At 39.8% G+C, this 15,563-nt stretch overlaps 1 protein-coding gene and 1 long non-coding RNA gene across 3 annotated transcripts; one reads left to right on the top strand and one right to left on the bottom strand.

Moving 5' to 3' along the window:
• Window positions 1-3,952: 3,952 nt before the first annotated feature.
• On the top strand, window positions 3,953-5,300 carry LOC122672654 (NAC domain-containing protein 83-like). 2 transcript variants are annotated; one of them, XM_043870118.1, is made up of 4 exons: window positions 3,953-4,135; window positions 4,448-4,728; window positions 4,900-4,986; window positions 5,029-5,300. In XM_043870118.1, exons 1-4 carry the CDS (start codon window positions 3,955-3,957, stop codon window positions 5,212-5,214), a joined length of 735 nt encoding a protein of 244 aa, XP_043726053.1. In that variant the 5' UTR covers window positions 3,953-3,954; the 3' UTR covers window positions 5,215-5,300. The 2 variants fall into 2 exon arrangements, with proteins under 2 accessions (XP_043726053.1, XP_043726052.1); XM_043870117.1 differs by having other exon boundaries at window positions 4,900-5,300.
• A 2,774-nt stretch (window positions 5,301-8,074) lies between these two features.
• LOC122670385 lies at window positions 8,075-8,865 on the bottom strand. The gene is made up of 3 exons (XR_006334205.1): window positions 8,640-8,865; window positions 8,410-8,554; window positions 8,075-8,231 (listed from the first exon to the last, which is right to left on the bottom strand). It is a non-coding gene; the product is annotated as an uncharacterized LOC122670385 (long non-coding RNA).
• Window positions 8,866-15,563: the final 6,698 nt, after the last annotated feature.

Here is a 15,563-nt window from a genome sequence, read left to right as displayed (position 1 = left end):
CAAAGAGTTGGAAGAGTCATAAATCCCCACCCATTAATTAATGCCTTGAAACTCTCACCCTCTCACTTACACGGTTTACACGACTATGTATGAAAACTTTCTTCTTTTAATATATAAAAATTATATATTTTACACCTCGATCAATTCTTTTTTTTTTTTTTTTTTTGGGCAATGAGAACTTATTATCTTTGGAACAACGTTCCAGAGGAGTCTACAAAGAGCAGAATTGAAATACATGAAGGTGGTTGTTGAAGCCAAATTCTGGAGTCTTGCGAGGACGGCCCAGGTCTGCAAGAGAGTCAGCCACAGAGTTACCCTTGCAAAGAGTGTGGTGGAAAAGGACAGTATTAAATCATTGTATCATGTACCAGCAGTCCAAGATTATGCTTGCAATACGCCAGGGAATTCTGCACGTCTTGCGGGAGAGGATCTTGACGACTTCAATTATCAGGTGAGAGATGTTCCAAGATTACCCCGGAATAAGAGCTTGTCGTACAGCCAACACCTCGATCATATCATTGTAGAATTTTGTCAATTTTGAATTATTCCTTGCCACTTCACAGCCAAAGCAAATAAGCTTATCTTAATGGGCCATGTAATCGCAAATGATGTAGTGAATCTTACCGTTGGATAGAAAAGGCCACATCTAGATTCAGCACATGTCAATTTCAACCAAATGTAGTCATTTACTTTCTAATGTTTACGAATTGATATTTGAAATCTTCAAATTTTTCACTTGGCCAACTTCAATTGGACTGAAACTTAACTGCCTAATAGAGAACCACAGGGTCTATCTATCAACAAAATTTAATTCCATTCTACATGACAGATTTTTAGGTATATTTCACCCTATTTTTTATATTTTTACATATATTGTATTTAAAATTTATTAATTATTAACATAAGTAATATGTGAGTATCTACTAAATTTATATAACTGCAACTTTTAATAAATGATACCAAACCATACATAAATATATCCCACGTCATATATGGTCAAATGACCCAAGTATCTTCAGGTTTACTTCTTAATATGAAAAGGGGAATAAAACGAAAGAAAACAAACCAATAGCAGCATATTTACCTTTAAAAAAAGGGAAAGAGAACATTACCTAAGCGTGTACGATCACTGCTCCTGTATCAAATACAAAGACCGGTGAAATGACCACCGCACCCTTAGGAAATTTCACCTTTTCATTGGAGCGCCGCCGTCATTTTGCCAGCCCTTGAGTTTGTACGCCTGGGCAGCGCACTGCATGCCCCCCAGGTAGGTAGCGTTCTTCCTCCCACCAAACAAAAAAATCATTAAAAAGAAAGTTTTAGTGTACGTGCTCTGCACTACCACAAAGTGGAAGGGGAAGGGGAAGGGGAAGGGGAAGGGGTTGGGAGAAAGCACTAGGGGCAATTACGTACTCTTGGAGTTAACGAAGGGTTGTGGGGAACACCCAGAGCAACTCTAAGCATGACAAAGGATGACCTCACCCGTAAGAGGCTGTAACATCTTTTGGGGTATACTTAAGATGACAAAAATACCCTGTAACTGTTCATAAATTTTGTTATTTAGCAGAATTTTACTGTTTAGGTGTTATCAAGGCCTTGAATGTTGCCTCATCGGGCAAGGATGGGACGATGACAATTATTCTTGAGGATATTTTGTCTCTTTCTCAGGAGTTTGATCATGTAGATTTTGGTTTTGTTTGTAGATCATTAAATCACGAAGCTCACTCCCTCCCTTCGGTAACTTTGAAATTCTGGTTGTAATAAACCTGGTGGCAGAATAGAATTGTATTGTTGATGATAACAAAAATTGGCCATATAAATTCAGAGGATCATTTACAAGAAATCTTAATGGGTTTTCTTTCCTCTCCTCACACCTAGTTAAACATAACATTTTACCATTTGTCACATGGTAATAACATTGTTTAGTCTATATGATAGACGACAGCAAGGCAAACATCTCATTGCTATAATTTCAGCTTAAATTGAATAGAGGAAATAATTAAAATTACAAAATATACTATTTTGTATTTTATATTCATCTCCATGTGATGGCATTTTGATAATTTTATATCATAGTTTGAACAACTTTTCTTAGTTACTTTGGATTAAAATTTGGTCCGCACATAAACTACTTCTTGCTAGTACGGATTATTTAGTTACTAACAAAAGATGTAGTTGTTACTTTTAAAACCTGATATTAACTTGCTGATTTCAAATCGGGAAAAAGAACACTAATTGATCGTGTGGTTAGTGTGGTTCCTGTGCCTAGACACAAACCAAAAAAGACTATTCCACGCCTAGTGAAATCGAAAATCACATCCAAACCAATACCTTTATGCGCATTTTTATTGACTACCACATTTGTGCATGGGCTATACGACAATCGTTGTCCCCTCCGATTCGTTGCCCCCTCTAATTCCTCTAATTCATCACATGGGGCGAAAATGATCACCCTACCCCTTACCCGAAAACACTATCCAAGGTGAGGTCCACTCCCCCGTATTAGAAGAATTGGAAAAATTGAAGATATCCGCAAATTGAAGAGGATAATTATTCGCTATACGACCAGATAGCGTTCTCTTGTCCTTTTAAGTAGTAGAGGGTATATTCCCAATGTCCAACATGGTGGATCTATCAAACCATCTCATTATGATGTCTAGCTATTGGAACTCCATTTTTGTAGCCCCTCATTGTCCTTTCCCGGAACTCGTGCTTGTGCTTCTTGTGAGCATTTTGCAGTTACATAATCCATATAACCCCAAACAAGATTATGATTAGAGGCAATAATAAATGAAGATAAGAAGACATATATGCATATGGACAGATACCAATATGGGCACCAATACCGATATTTATAACGCTAAGTTTACAGATTTTTCAAGAGCAGCCGAATAACAATAAGCAGATGCAAGATTTCAAAAATCCTTTACCGAAAAAAAAAAAAAAAGATTTCAAAAATCGGAATTGAATTGGTTATCTCGGATGGTTATGACCAATTCTAGGGTTTTTGGATCGAAATGAGGAGTTTCAAGTCTGAGAAGCTGCTTCTAGGATTTTAGATCAATTCTAATCCCGGATGAATCAGCGGAGACCAGGGTTTTAGTAATTAGTGTCGGATCAACCAAATCAATAATTTGTATCGATATTGGTGGAGACTGATACCGATCCAATACCGGTTTTTACCATTTGGAATCGGCAACCACTTGTCACTATGCTAGTGGCTGTATTACCAATCCAGATCAGTATCGGGCAGACCGATACATACAGTATCTGATACCATATACTAAATCACTGGCGGATGCAGATTTAAAGATTCAACACCGACACCGATTCCGAGTTTCAAATCGTTGAGCAGAAGCCATTTTTTACCCTATATATAAAAGAGTAAGGAGCGGTAGAAGCAGCAGAGGAGAAAGCGTAAGAGAACACACACATGGCGTCATGGACTAAAGCTTACAAAATTGCTTAAAAGGCGTTTTAAGCTTATAAAGATGTGACTTTCGATTGGCAGGGTCAGAGCCGCACAGGCCACAGGGGCTTCCCTTCATCCTTCCCCCAAAGAAAAAAATTCTTATCTTTCTCTGTAAAAGATGCGTCAAAAGGAAGGTTTTGAGTCTCATTTACGCCAAATAGGTCGACTTGTGCTATTCCATTCTCCACCCCCTCCAACGCCATTACTATAAAGAACCAACCCTTTTCCTCTCAAACCAACCTCTCTTCCTTGATCTCTCTCTTAGTCCCACTTTCTTCTTCTTCTTCTTCTTCTTCTCCTTGTTCTTATCGTTATTCTATCTCTCTCTCTCTCTCTCTCTGTGAATCTGACGATGGAAGGATTGTAAGAGCTCGACAGACTCCACCGCCCAAATTGCGCTGAGTTGAGAGAGACCCAGTTCTCCAGGGTGGGTGAGTGAGTCTGCAGTTCTGCTTTTAGTATAGAATTCATAATCGTTCGGCATGGAGAAGCTTAATTTTGTTAAGAATGGAGTAATTAAACTACCTCCAGGTTTTAGATTCCATCCTACTGACGAAGAGCTCGTCGTTCATTATCTGAAGCGCAAGGTCTTCTCTTGCCCATTGCCCGCTTCAATCATCCCTGAGGTCGATGTCTGCAAGAACGATCCGTGGGATTTGCCAGGTTAGTTCCTTCACAAAATAAAAAAAATAGAGAGGGAGAAGATCATCTGCCTCTGTTATCCCCAATCTCAAATAATGACGAAACAGAGCTTTAACAATGCCATTCCAATATGGGTCAAGAGACTCAAGACAGTCTCTTGCCTCGAGAAGGGTCTTTCCTGTAAACTACCATAAACTTTGGATTACCAACTCAAAGCAGAATCAGAAAGGCGTTCCTTTTTGCTGACCCATTTCTTTGGTGAATACCCTTTTCTTTTAAAAGAAAAAAAATTTCTATTAAATATGGGGGATTTGCTTTGTTCATCATATATAGGTGATTTGGAGCAAGAGAGGTACTTCTTTAGCACCAAAGAAGCCAAGTATCCAAATGGGAACAGATGCAATAGAGCAACAGGTTCCGGTTATTGGAAAGCCACTGGAATTGACAGGAAAATCGTAGCTTCTAACCATGTTGTAGGGATTAAGAAGACCCTGGTTTTCTACAGAGGGAAGCCTCCTCATGGGTCTAGAACCGATTGGATCATGCATGAATATCGACTCGCTGGCTCTGCAACTGTTCCCTGCATTTTCCCACAAAAGAAAAACTTAACCCAGGTGAGTTGCAGTACAATCCTAATGGTTTATTTTCATTCTCGATTTATTAGTTCAATTCAATTCTGTGCACTCAGAGAATGGAACAGTGTCATTCTTATTCTGTTACATTCCCTAATGTTTTGGAAGAGAACCCAGTTGTAATTAATTCCAAATCTCTTCTTTTTTTGGCAGAATTCTGCCACGCAAGTGGAAGATTGGGTTCTCTGTCGCATATTTTTGAAGAGGAGGAGTACTAAAAATGATGATGAGGTCTTCTCACAACCCTCGAAAGAGAACAAAGTTAGTAATATCGGTACGGCTCGGCCTAGTTTCATTGATTTCATGATGGTCAGAGACAAGAACGACTCAGCTCCTGCTCCTTCTTCATCTTCTTCCTCGTGTTCAGGTTCGAGTGGAATTACAGAAGTATGTTCCGGTGGATCTGATCATGAAGAAAGCAGCAGCTGTAACAGTTTTTCTTCATCTTATTGTAGGAGAGGTCCATGAAAACTCTTTCAGTTGGTCTTGTATCAGAAATTGAGGATTCACAATCCCCACCCGGCAATGAGAATAAAAATCATAGTTAAATTTAACTCCAATGTTACTTAGATCAATTCTCCCAATCTGCTTCTCTTGTCCATCATGCTCCATTTTCATTAGGAAACCAGTAGAAATTTGGCAAATCAAATAACAAGATTATCGTTTAAACGTTTAAAATCTCTAACAAGAACATATGTTGCATTGTAATTGCCATCATTCGGCTGCTCCTGTGAACTGCAACAACCATGTGCAGAGGATCTTCTGAACTCGTTAATGTCCACAAGTGTTTCTTTGTGAAGGCCACTCAATGTAGAAGAGAGAGAGATAGAGAGTTACTCATTACGGCTACTCATTGCTGCATGGAATCAAACAGCTTTAACTATGAAAAGGCAAACCGTTTTTTAGGAAAATTGTTTTATACAAAGCAGAGAGAGAATAAAAGAGAGGCATCGGAGGACGAAAGAAAAGTAGGGAAGGCAGGAGGAAATAGGAAGAAAGAGGGGCATAGACATCTCTCGTTTGTGGAAGCAAGAATCTCTGCACATGGGGTTTCTCTCCTTTCAGATTGAGGGGGAAAAAAAGTAAAATTCCTCATAAGAACCCAATTCCCCAATGCTATCATGATCGGATCTTCAAGAAAAAAACAACCCCTATGGTGACACTGTTTGCATCTGCTTTTACTCTGATGACCAAAAGTAATGTTCTTCTTACTTTCTCTTGATCTGCAACAACCACGAAAATTACCAAAGTAAATTATATTGTAAATTAGTCTCCTAAACTTGAAATACAGACCCCAGTTCCCAAAAAACTAATAAATCTAGGAGAGAACTTGGTACTAGCAGAGAATGTTTGTGTTGTGGTAAAACTTGGAAGTCCCACCATTCCATATGTTCTACCCCTGAGAGGCTGAGAGGTTCTGTTGGCTAAGAATATAATCAGATAATATTCTTTACCCACTTTCCAGCCAGGTGGAACTAATCCTGGAAGACATTAATTTGAAGTGGTTGTTCTTCCTAATTCTTAAAACCCTGTAACATGTCCAGTGCATATATGCCTCTTAAGTAAGGGGAAAGATAAATGTTTCTATTGAAACAGTTGGAACGACCGACAAGCAGATAGGATTCTGTCACAATGATTCTAAAGCTAACCCTTTTTATTTTTCCATAATACTAATGATTTACTACATAATTAATCATTTCAATCTCTCTGCCAAGACTAGTTTGGTTTTGTCTGTATATATTGCTTGAGGTAATCTGATCAATAGTTTGTTTACCAAAAAAATTTCTGATCAATAGTTGCTTGAAATGTGAGAGGATGATATGGAATGGTCATGAATGACCAAGGTTAAAAAAATTGGGGTTTGATTGGCTGAATCGGCCAATTCGGATCGGAATTGATTGCGACCGATCTGATCCTTCCCGAGTCAGATCAGCCTCTCCGTATAGCTTTTCTAGGGTTCTGCCTGTTCCAGGCCGATTACAGCAACTTCTGCACTAGTTCCAGTCAATTCTAATCCGGATCCCAATTCCAAATTTTTTAACTATGGTCATGACCCACAACAGCCTGTGGTCAGATCGGCCTCTGTACAGCACTTCTAGGGTTCACTCAGTCCAGGCCCATTATGCTAGCTTCTGTACTAATTCCAGATCAATTCCGGTGAATTTTGATCCGGGTCTAGAATGCAAGTTTTATTACTATGGTCATGACTCATGACCCACAACAGCCCTTGGCTCTATCCAAGGAATATATATATACATACAGCAACAACATTTCGAACTCGAGAAACCTCTACGAGAGCAGGTGCAATCAGAGAAGAATTAGCCAATTTGGATTTACATATTGTTATAGATTTTTAATTGGTAAAATGGAAAGAATTAAGGGAAGAAAGTCCCACTCAGTTAATGAATGGGAAGATAAGAACAATTGAAAGAAGAAAGTAATTTTTTTTTTTTTTTTGGTTAGATGCATGGAATTAGCTATACATAAATCTAAAAACAACCTTAGCTTCCACCTGGAACATCTCTACAAGAAAGAAACAATCTAAATCAACCTATTTATATAGAATCATAAGAATCTTAACCTCCCTCGGATCCTTTTGGAAGGTCAGCTTAAAAGAAACTTTATAAAAAAAATTATCAGAACATCACAATCATATGACTTCCTGATGACCCAATTAAATGGAGGATCACAATCACAGCACAGGACGCCCTCTTACATGTTGTGCCCCACGCATTGTGCTGGACAAACAAGGTGGAAGGCATATTACAAATATAAATTAATGGTTTAGATACTCAATCCCTATGGCCTGTATATGCTCAAGTGCTTCACTCGAAAACATATTATAATCTTAATAATAATAAACAGGAGGAAAATTATTGCCGACCAAAGTTTCTTGTGATAATGGTTAAAGAATCATACAAGGCTGTTGGAGTTCTTCACGTCACCCTTTTTAATTACATTTCACCTTCCATGTTCGAAGAGACAAGAGGATAATGTAAGAGAGAGAGTGTGAGAGATGCCCTGATTACATTAATGAATTTGATTATGGAGTTAGGGCTTCATCTTTGTCAATCATGTGGGTTGGCCGTCATGGTCATGGATCAAGGTATCCATATTGTATTGGCCATATGATATGTATTGGTATCACTGGTACCTGATACCAATATGGATTGGGTTGTGAATTTACATCTGATACGGATCCAACAGAGCCCGATCAGGTATCATATCGGTATCGGCAGTAAAAGATGCAGCAACCGATACTGATACTTATAACCCTAGTCGTGGTAGACCATACATACACACTTATAACTGGATTTACTTATAACTGGCCTTTTGTAGATTCGCCTGAGCAGGTCAATCACACAAAGAAATCGCTACTGGGTTTCTTTCCCGAGACGGAGAGAGAGAGAGAGAGAGCTTATGGTCAACATTGCAGTCAGGGAATGTATGTTGACCAGTTCCAAACACCTACTTCTTTTTATGTCCTATGCAAATTTAGAAAAAGAAGGAAATAATAAAAGAAAGAAAAAAAAAAAAGGAGAAAAAGGAAGGGAAGAAAGGAGAGTTTGAACCCAGAAGCAAAAGAGATTGACAACCATGTAACAAGGACATATCTATTCTTTAACAAAATGCAACTGAATTGATATGGTTCTGATTACTTACTTATGCCTGCGTTATCTGATGAAATATGGCATGGGAAGGCTCCTCAATCAGTCAATCGTCATGGATGATGGATGTACTATTGATACTCTAACCCTCTCCCCATGCCACCCATAATCAGAATCCTACAAAGAGTATATCTTCTGATCTGTCACAGACAAGATAATATTTCAATCCATGAAATAAGTAAGCTACGGATCGAAGCAATCACTTTCAGACGTAGGATGCTTTACATCAACCAATGAAGCCCAAGTTTGATGGCTTTAGATATTCCCATTGACCTTTACTCACAACAAATGAGTTGCTTGAACTGTTAAATGGTCAACAGCAATGGCACTCCTGCTAGTTCAAGAACACTGCTCCATCCCATGCCTGTAGAAGTCAGATTGACGAGCTTATTGACACATCACTGTCCAAAGAACACAAACTATCTATCATGGACTGCCAGCAGTCTTAGGTCTATCAGTCTCTGTTTCAGCAGAACTACAGCAAGAAAAAAAAGAGCAATTTAAGCTATAATCAATATGGGCAAGATCATGACCTGTTCTGACACTACATAAATATCTAACCCAATAGCTTGAACTATTTGGGTGGGGGGGACTCACAGGTATATACAGCGGCAGAAGGGTTTTGGGGTAATCAATGTGGGATTATTATCCCAATAGTAACATCATATGCTAGAGGTTAACATGTACAACGCACACTTCTTTTTTTGGTAACAATGTACAATGCACACTTCACAGACAGAAAAAAATAGATCTTGATACGAAATATAAAACAGAGGAGACATTTCAATTTTCTAAATATCAGTATTTTCTTTTTGATTGCATATGGAAGTCGCATCCCTGTCGCTCACCCACTCTCGCTCTCGCGCTAATGGACACTTTTACTTGGAAAAACCTAAGGCGAGTACAGGGGCACCGCTGAGCTCCTCCCTCACTCCGAAGGCCCTCATCATTTCATCAGCGGATCATTCTCCAGGTCTACGAAACCTGGTTTTTAGGTGAAAATCAGTGACGAAATCCCGAGACCAGGTAAGTAACACCCCACCCCCGATTAGCTCTACCTCCCCCTTGAACTCCCCCCGTAGATCTCTCTCCCATCTTCGTCTTAGATTCCCTCTCCTCTAAACCCACGATTCTATCCCACAGCCTCTTCCTAGATTCTCTCACCTCCAAACCCACGATCCACCTCTCGAATCTCGATTCTCCCCATACCGCTGATAACACCCACATCAACGACCCTCACTCCCACCCCCTACTTTCATCCATTCTCCTGATCCTTTCACAACCACACGCACAATTATCACCTCCAAAACCACGATTCACCACTCCATTCTCGATTTCTTCTCTCACAAATCTTGATTTCTTCTCTCCAACCTTGATCTCTTCTCCAATCTAGTTTTCTTCGCCCCAATTATCTCTCCAATTTTGTCTCCCCAATCTCGATCTGTCTCTCACCAACCTGATTCACCCCTACAGCCATGCACGCCCCTGATTTTCCCACAACCACCCACCTACCCTGATTTTATGGCCATGTTCAACAGAGGCATTCAGGTTCCCCAGTTCGGAGGAGCGACATTATCCTGATTGAGTGAACCAAAAGAACCAGGGGCAGGCCTAAGATAACCTTAGGAGAAGTGGTGAAGAAAGACATGCTTAGCTTAGGCCTTGTTCCTAGTATGACCTCAAATAGAGCTGTTTGGAGGTCAAAGATCCTTGCGGTCGACCCCATTTTGTTGGACTTTGATGATGTGATGTTGTTTCTTTTGTATTACACTCCATCTCGAGGCCTAGAGCAGAATGTTGGCCAGTTAAGAAGTGGTATGTAGCAAAGAAAGGTTGATGCCCTAGAGTTTGTGTCGATGTTGTTCCCCCCCCCCCCCTTTTTTTTTTACTTCTTTTCTTCTAGGATCCATGTACCCCACCCCCATTAAGTTGGAATAAGGCCGTTGTGTATATGTTGTATATATGGAAGTAGCAAAGATTCCAAACAATGAAAAATGAAATTAGCTATTCCTCCGTTGGCCCACTGGACAGGAACACTGCCCAGATTTCTATGTAGCTAACCATCATCCGTGATACACAAAATGATTTGAGTTCATACAAAACTGTACTCTATTCAACTCAAAAATGACACTTCAACAGTTTTCCAGCAGTCCTTGTAAAATTTCTTTCCCTAATGCCAGAAAGTCCCCCATTTTCCACTCATCTATGTTAAGGTTAAGCTTGAGGTTTAAATTTTCACATGACCTCACACTCCAAGGGATTGAGCAATTTAACTTTTCATCTCTCACCAAACCTCTGGAGCACAACAGTATGGAACTCCTAAAAATTGAGTGAAAGAGGGGTCTTGGTTTCTCAAACTGGACTGAATGGTTAAATCAACATTACAGATCCTATTATTTCAGTTATTCGCCTTCCAAATTCAGCAAACTGACTGTTTTTGCAGATCAACAGGAAACACCCATCTATGCAATGACAGAAGGGATTCCCAATGATAAGAACCACCAATGGAAGCATGCTTGTTATACCCGTACCCCGGGATATAATTAACTATAATTTCTTCTCGTGACGTGTAGATACCGCTACCATGTATGCTGGTGACCTGTTCTCCATGATGGTCAAACCTAGCTACAAAATCGTTGACCACAGTACGGGTTTGCCTGTGGAGGAAAGATTCCTCAACCGCCAGTGGGGAAAGTTCGTTGACGGCGACTTCGTCGACTACCCTCCAAGTACCAGCCCGGGAAGCGAGGAGTTCAGGAGAGAGCATCCTGGACCGTCACCTCAGTTGGATAATTCGTTCAGTGATGAGCTTAGCATTGCCGTGGCGAAGCTATTCGGGGTCATGGGTGATAAACCATGACAGGGGAAAAGTAAGTTCTAGCCCTCAAGTCTTATTATTTATTCTTCCCTTGGTGACCTCGAAGTGCGGGTCCAGGCCTGAACCGCTCGAGCTAATTCATGAGAGAAGGGAATATTTTAAGTTCGGATCCCACTTACCTTTGGGAAGTACATTGGGGACTTATACCCATCTCATATGAACCCATCTATGAATGGGCTTTTCCCTAATTAAAGTTGTGGGCAGGCCCATTTAACCTATTGACCCAATGATGGGTTATTCCATCCACTTACCCACATAGAACTAATGGGTCGACCCATTAAACCTCATGACTCATTTGACTAGAGGTACCCCAATACCCATTTATTATAAATGAGTCCAAGACGGAGAGAGAGAACATTACTTCTCCTTCATCATTCTCATCCACCCTAAATCGTGGAGGAGAGAAAGAGGAGAGAAAGAGGAGGAGGAAGGTGGAGAGGCTTGGTGGAAGGTGGAGACCCCATCTCTTGGGCCATAAATCGTGGAGCTCTCTCATTTTGGGGGTAGGTAAGCTATTGAAGCTTCTTCCTTCTTCTATTTCGGATTTTAAAAGGGGTTGGGTAATGGGAGAGATTGACCTAGAGCTCTCTTGGAACCTAGGAAGTCGATGGAGCCTTAAAGCCTAAGCTATGGTGGAGTTATTTCACTCCATTATGAGCTCTAATGTAAGGGTTCTCATTTCCATTTGAGAGATTTGAGGTTTGGACCCTATTATGCTTAGGTTAGGTTCTTCTCGGTTCCTTTTCTTGAACCTATTGTGATTGGTTGGACCTAGAGAGGTCTTAGGACCCTAATGAGCTTAGGATGGAGTTTCCTAGAAGTTCTTGTGCTTTAAAACCACTTGAAAATGGAGTCCTTGGAGGGGGATCCTTCGGATTTTGGACCTGAAGGTGTGAGGATTTACATGTGGTTTCAGACCTGCAAGAAACCACCCTGAAATTACCTTCCCGAGAAGGCCCCTGTGAAGCTCGGATTTACACTCGGTTTCAGTTTTTTGAAACCACATCTGCAACCGACCTTGACTAAAACTGTCCTGAACCCCTGGTTTCCTAGGATTTACACTCGGTTTCAGTTTTCTGAAACCACATCTGCAACCGACCTTGACTAAAACTGTCCTGAACCCCTGGTTTCCTAGGATTTACATGTGGTTGCAGAATTTGGGCATGAAACCACTCCTGCAACCACTTTGTTTCTAAAACCTTATACTTAAGTGATTATGGGAGACCTTTTGGGGATCCTTTCCCTTCGCTCGTTTAACCTTATTTCACTCTTTGTTTAGGTTAATATATTCATCTTGTGGCTTATTGCTTGATCGAGGCGACAACTGATAATCTTGGTGCTTGGCGTATACGTTGTGAGTGGGTTTGGTTGTTTGGGCTTGTTATTATTATAGCATTATATATTATGTAATCATTATAATTAATAAGCATGTTTGCGCATATTGCATACTTTTATATATAATTGTTATAATGTTGATTGGAAATGTTGTACCTTGATGGGTCTCTGCGGTGGGTACGGTGCCGGAACCCCAACACTATATACATTTATGAAGAAATTATGTTGAATGTCATGTTGAACTGTATGCGCCGTGCCGTGCTGGTAACCGGGCACTAAACCAGATGAAAAGTTGATGCGCCCGGATTACCTCTCGAGACGATAGGACTTGCATGTAGTATAATTGTGGCTAGGATTTCACACCCTTATGCTACGACCCTTACCAACAGAGGTTTAGGTGTTGGGTAATCAGTACACCGGATTCTGTGGAGGTGGGAGAGGCCAGTCATGGTAGTATTGGTTATCAGGGGTCTGCCACTGAGTGGTCTTGGAGGCTTCGATCAGCGTAGGTCCCACGTGACAATTGAGGTTTCATTGTGGCGATAAGTTAAGTGACCCACAGTGTCTCCCGAGTTGTCACAGTAGCATATGCCATTGACTTAGTTGTTTGTTAGGTGGAAAAATGGACTTAACATGTGCATGCATCATTGGACTATGTGAATTGCGTGTTTGTGCATCCCCATCCCCTCACTGGCTCAGTGGAGCTAACCCCCTCGTGCGCACATTTTTTTTAGATTATGATGCAGGTGACGGATATCTCGCGGGACTTGGAGTTCAGCCCTCGGGATACGATGAGATTGGTGAGGAGGAACCGGAGGCCGTGTTTGAGGAATATGGCGACGGGTGTCCTTGCGATGATTGTGCCTACGGGCCGTGAGGATATTCGGGACTTGATCCCTTTTCGACTTACTTTTGAGGTTAAGGCCTATGTCGAAATATTTACTGTTATACCATTTTTTGATAGTTATTAGATGGTCATTGGAAATGTAACTAATTACTGTATTTATCATCTAGCCTTTGAACATCTTGTAACTATTCGATTTATACGCTTCCGCAATACTACTGATCCTTGGAATGTAATATTCCCTCTCTTTTTCCGCATTCTAATATTATATTGTGTTAATATTGGTTATGACTGTGCGTTGGGACACTGTGTCTGTGATCCGGGCAGTTTAGTAGGATGACACGCGTCGTCCTAGTCACCCTTTATATGATATTATATTCCTTGTCTGGAATAGGGGCGTGACAATGCTCTTTCAAGAAGAGGATTAGGTGGGCCAAATATATAGATACCTCCCCCCAAATAAATATTTAAAAAAAAGAAAAGAAAAGAGCAAGGCAAAGAAGAGGTCGCACAGAAACCCTAAAAGAAGCAAAATTGAAAAAAGCAACTAAAATTCACCTAGATCATGGAAATTGGATTAAAGCTGAACCAGATCACACATAATTACACTTAATCAGAAATATCAGACACAAGTCTCTTTCGATAAATGAAAAACTAAATTTTCTTGAAGAAATTCTAAAACAAAGGCATGAGTTGGGTCAGGTGCAAGTATACTGATGCTGTTCCCTTACAAGTCGAGCATAAACATAGTTTTAGCCATCTAACGCTGTTGAAAACAGAAATATAACATAACTGAGGTTTGAAGAAAGAAACATCAAAGGTTTTGCCAATGGTTATTTTAAACCATTGGGTGGATGAGTTTTTTGGACAAAGGGAGTGGATTTGATAAGAAAAATGAGGCCTTTAATTGAAAATCTGTCCCATCCTAAAAAAATGTGGTTTCAATAATAGATGCAATTGTAGAAATGGTTGAAGAACTTTGGGATCTGATAGGTGGGAAAAATCAACAAAAAGGTTGAAATCCACAAAATGGAAACTATAGACATAAGTTTTAAAATTCTTTTTGGTAGAAAATTTCGGTCTACTCCCCTAAAATGTAAACATTTTGGAAATTTCAAAACATAAATTTTGGTGAATTTTTTAGGAATTTGGACCAAAAGGGCTGAAATGACTGAAAGAGCCCAATTCTTTCCACTGAAATGTTTTCAGGGGTATTAATTTTGGTTTACTGGCTGAAATCTGAAATTTCAACCAAACAGAAACGAAATTTTGTTTTTTGTAGAGTTAATTGATAGGGTCTTGATGAAACTAAACTTAATATAAGTGCAACTACGACTTGGACCTAAACAAACAAAATGCATTATAATAAGCCGCACCCAAGTCTGGACCAACACCTCCTTAATCCGTTCTGTGTAACCAAAGACTGGACTCTAATAAATAACCATTTAATTAACAGCCCCTTCAAGTGAACCTAATAACTTAAGCATAAGTAAACCCAGAAGACTTGTCACTTACGTAACTAAGCTCCCACATGAGCCCCACACAACATAATTCCAGGGATTGGGTCATCTGATCTTCTGTATTAAGAGTAAGTATAAAAAGAGAAATTTGGACAAGTGTACCATGATCCTTTGTAATGGACTTTGGATGAGATCTTAGCAGAATCTCATACTAGTTAATTTGTTATGATTAATTCTTTTGCTATATCATGTTGGGTTACTATGGATTATGTTGATGTATTAACTAACTATTTTTATGGGTTGTTATATTTTCATTAAGTTGAGCTTAACCATTTAAAGCCCTTCTTTATTAGGCCAATCATGACATGGAATCTGGATGATTAAATTTCAGTACACCAATAAGTCATCTCATCTTTAGGATTCCTGTAACACTCATTCATTTAGTTTTTTGCTTCATTTACTTAAATTAATCGAAAGTCACCATACAGTATAGAGTTTGATAAAAGAAATGCCTTGCTAGATCAGTCAGATTTAGGATTACCCTTCTGGTTTCTTAAAATGTTGTTGTTACAAGCCATAGAATGAAGGATGTAGAGAATAGCCCTCCACTTGGGGATTTGTTTGCAGTCCAG

The sequence above is a fragment of the Telopea speciosissima genome, chromosome 8, assembly GCF_018873765.1.
Source record: "Telopea speciosissima isolate NSW1024214 ecotype Mountain lineage chromosome 8, Tspe_v1, whole genome shotgun sequence".
Classification (NCBI taxonomy): domain Eukaryota; kingdom Viridiplantae; phylum Streptophyta; class Magnoliopsida; order Proteales; family Proteaceae; genus Telopea; species Telopea speciosissima.
Note: the sequence above shows the minus strand (reverse complement) of the source record. Positions and strands in the feature narration are given on the sequence as shown.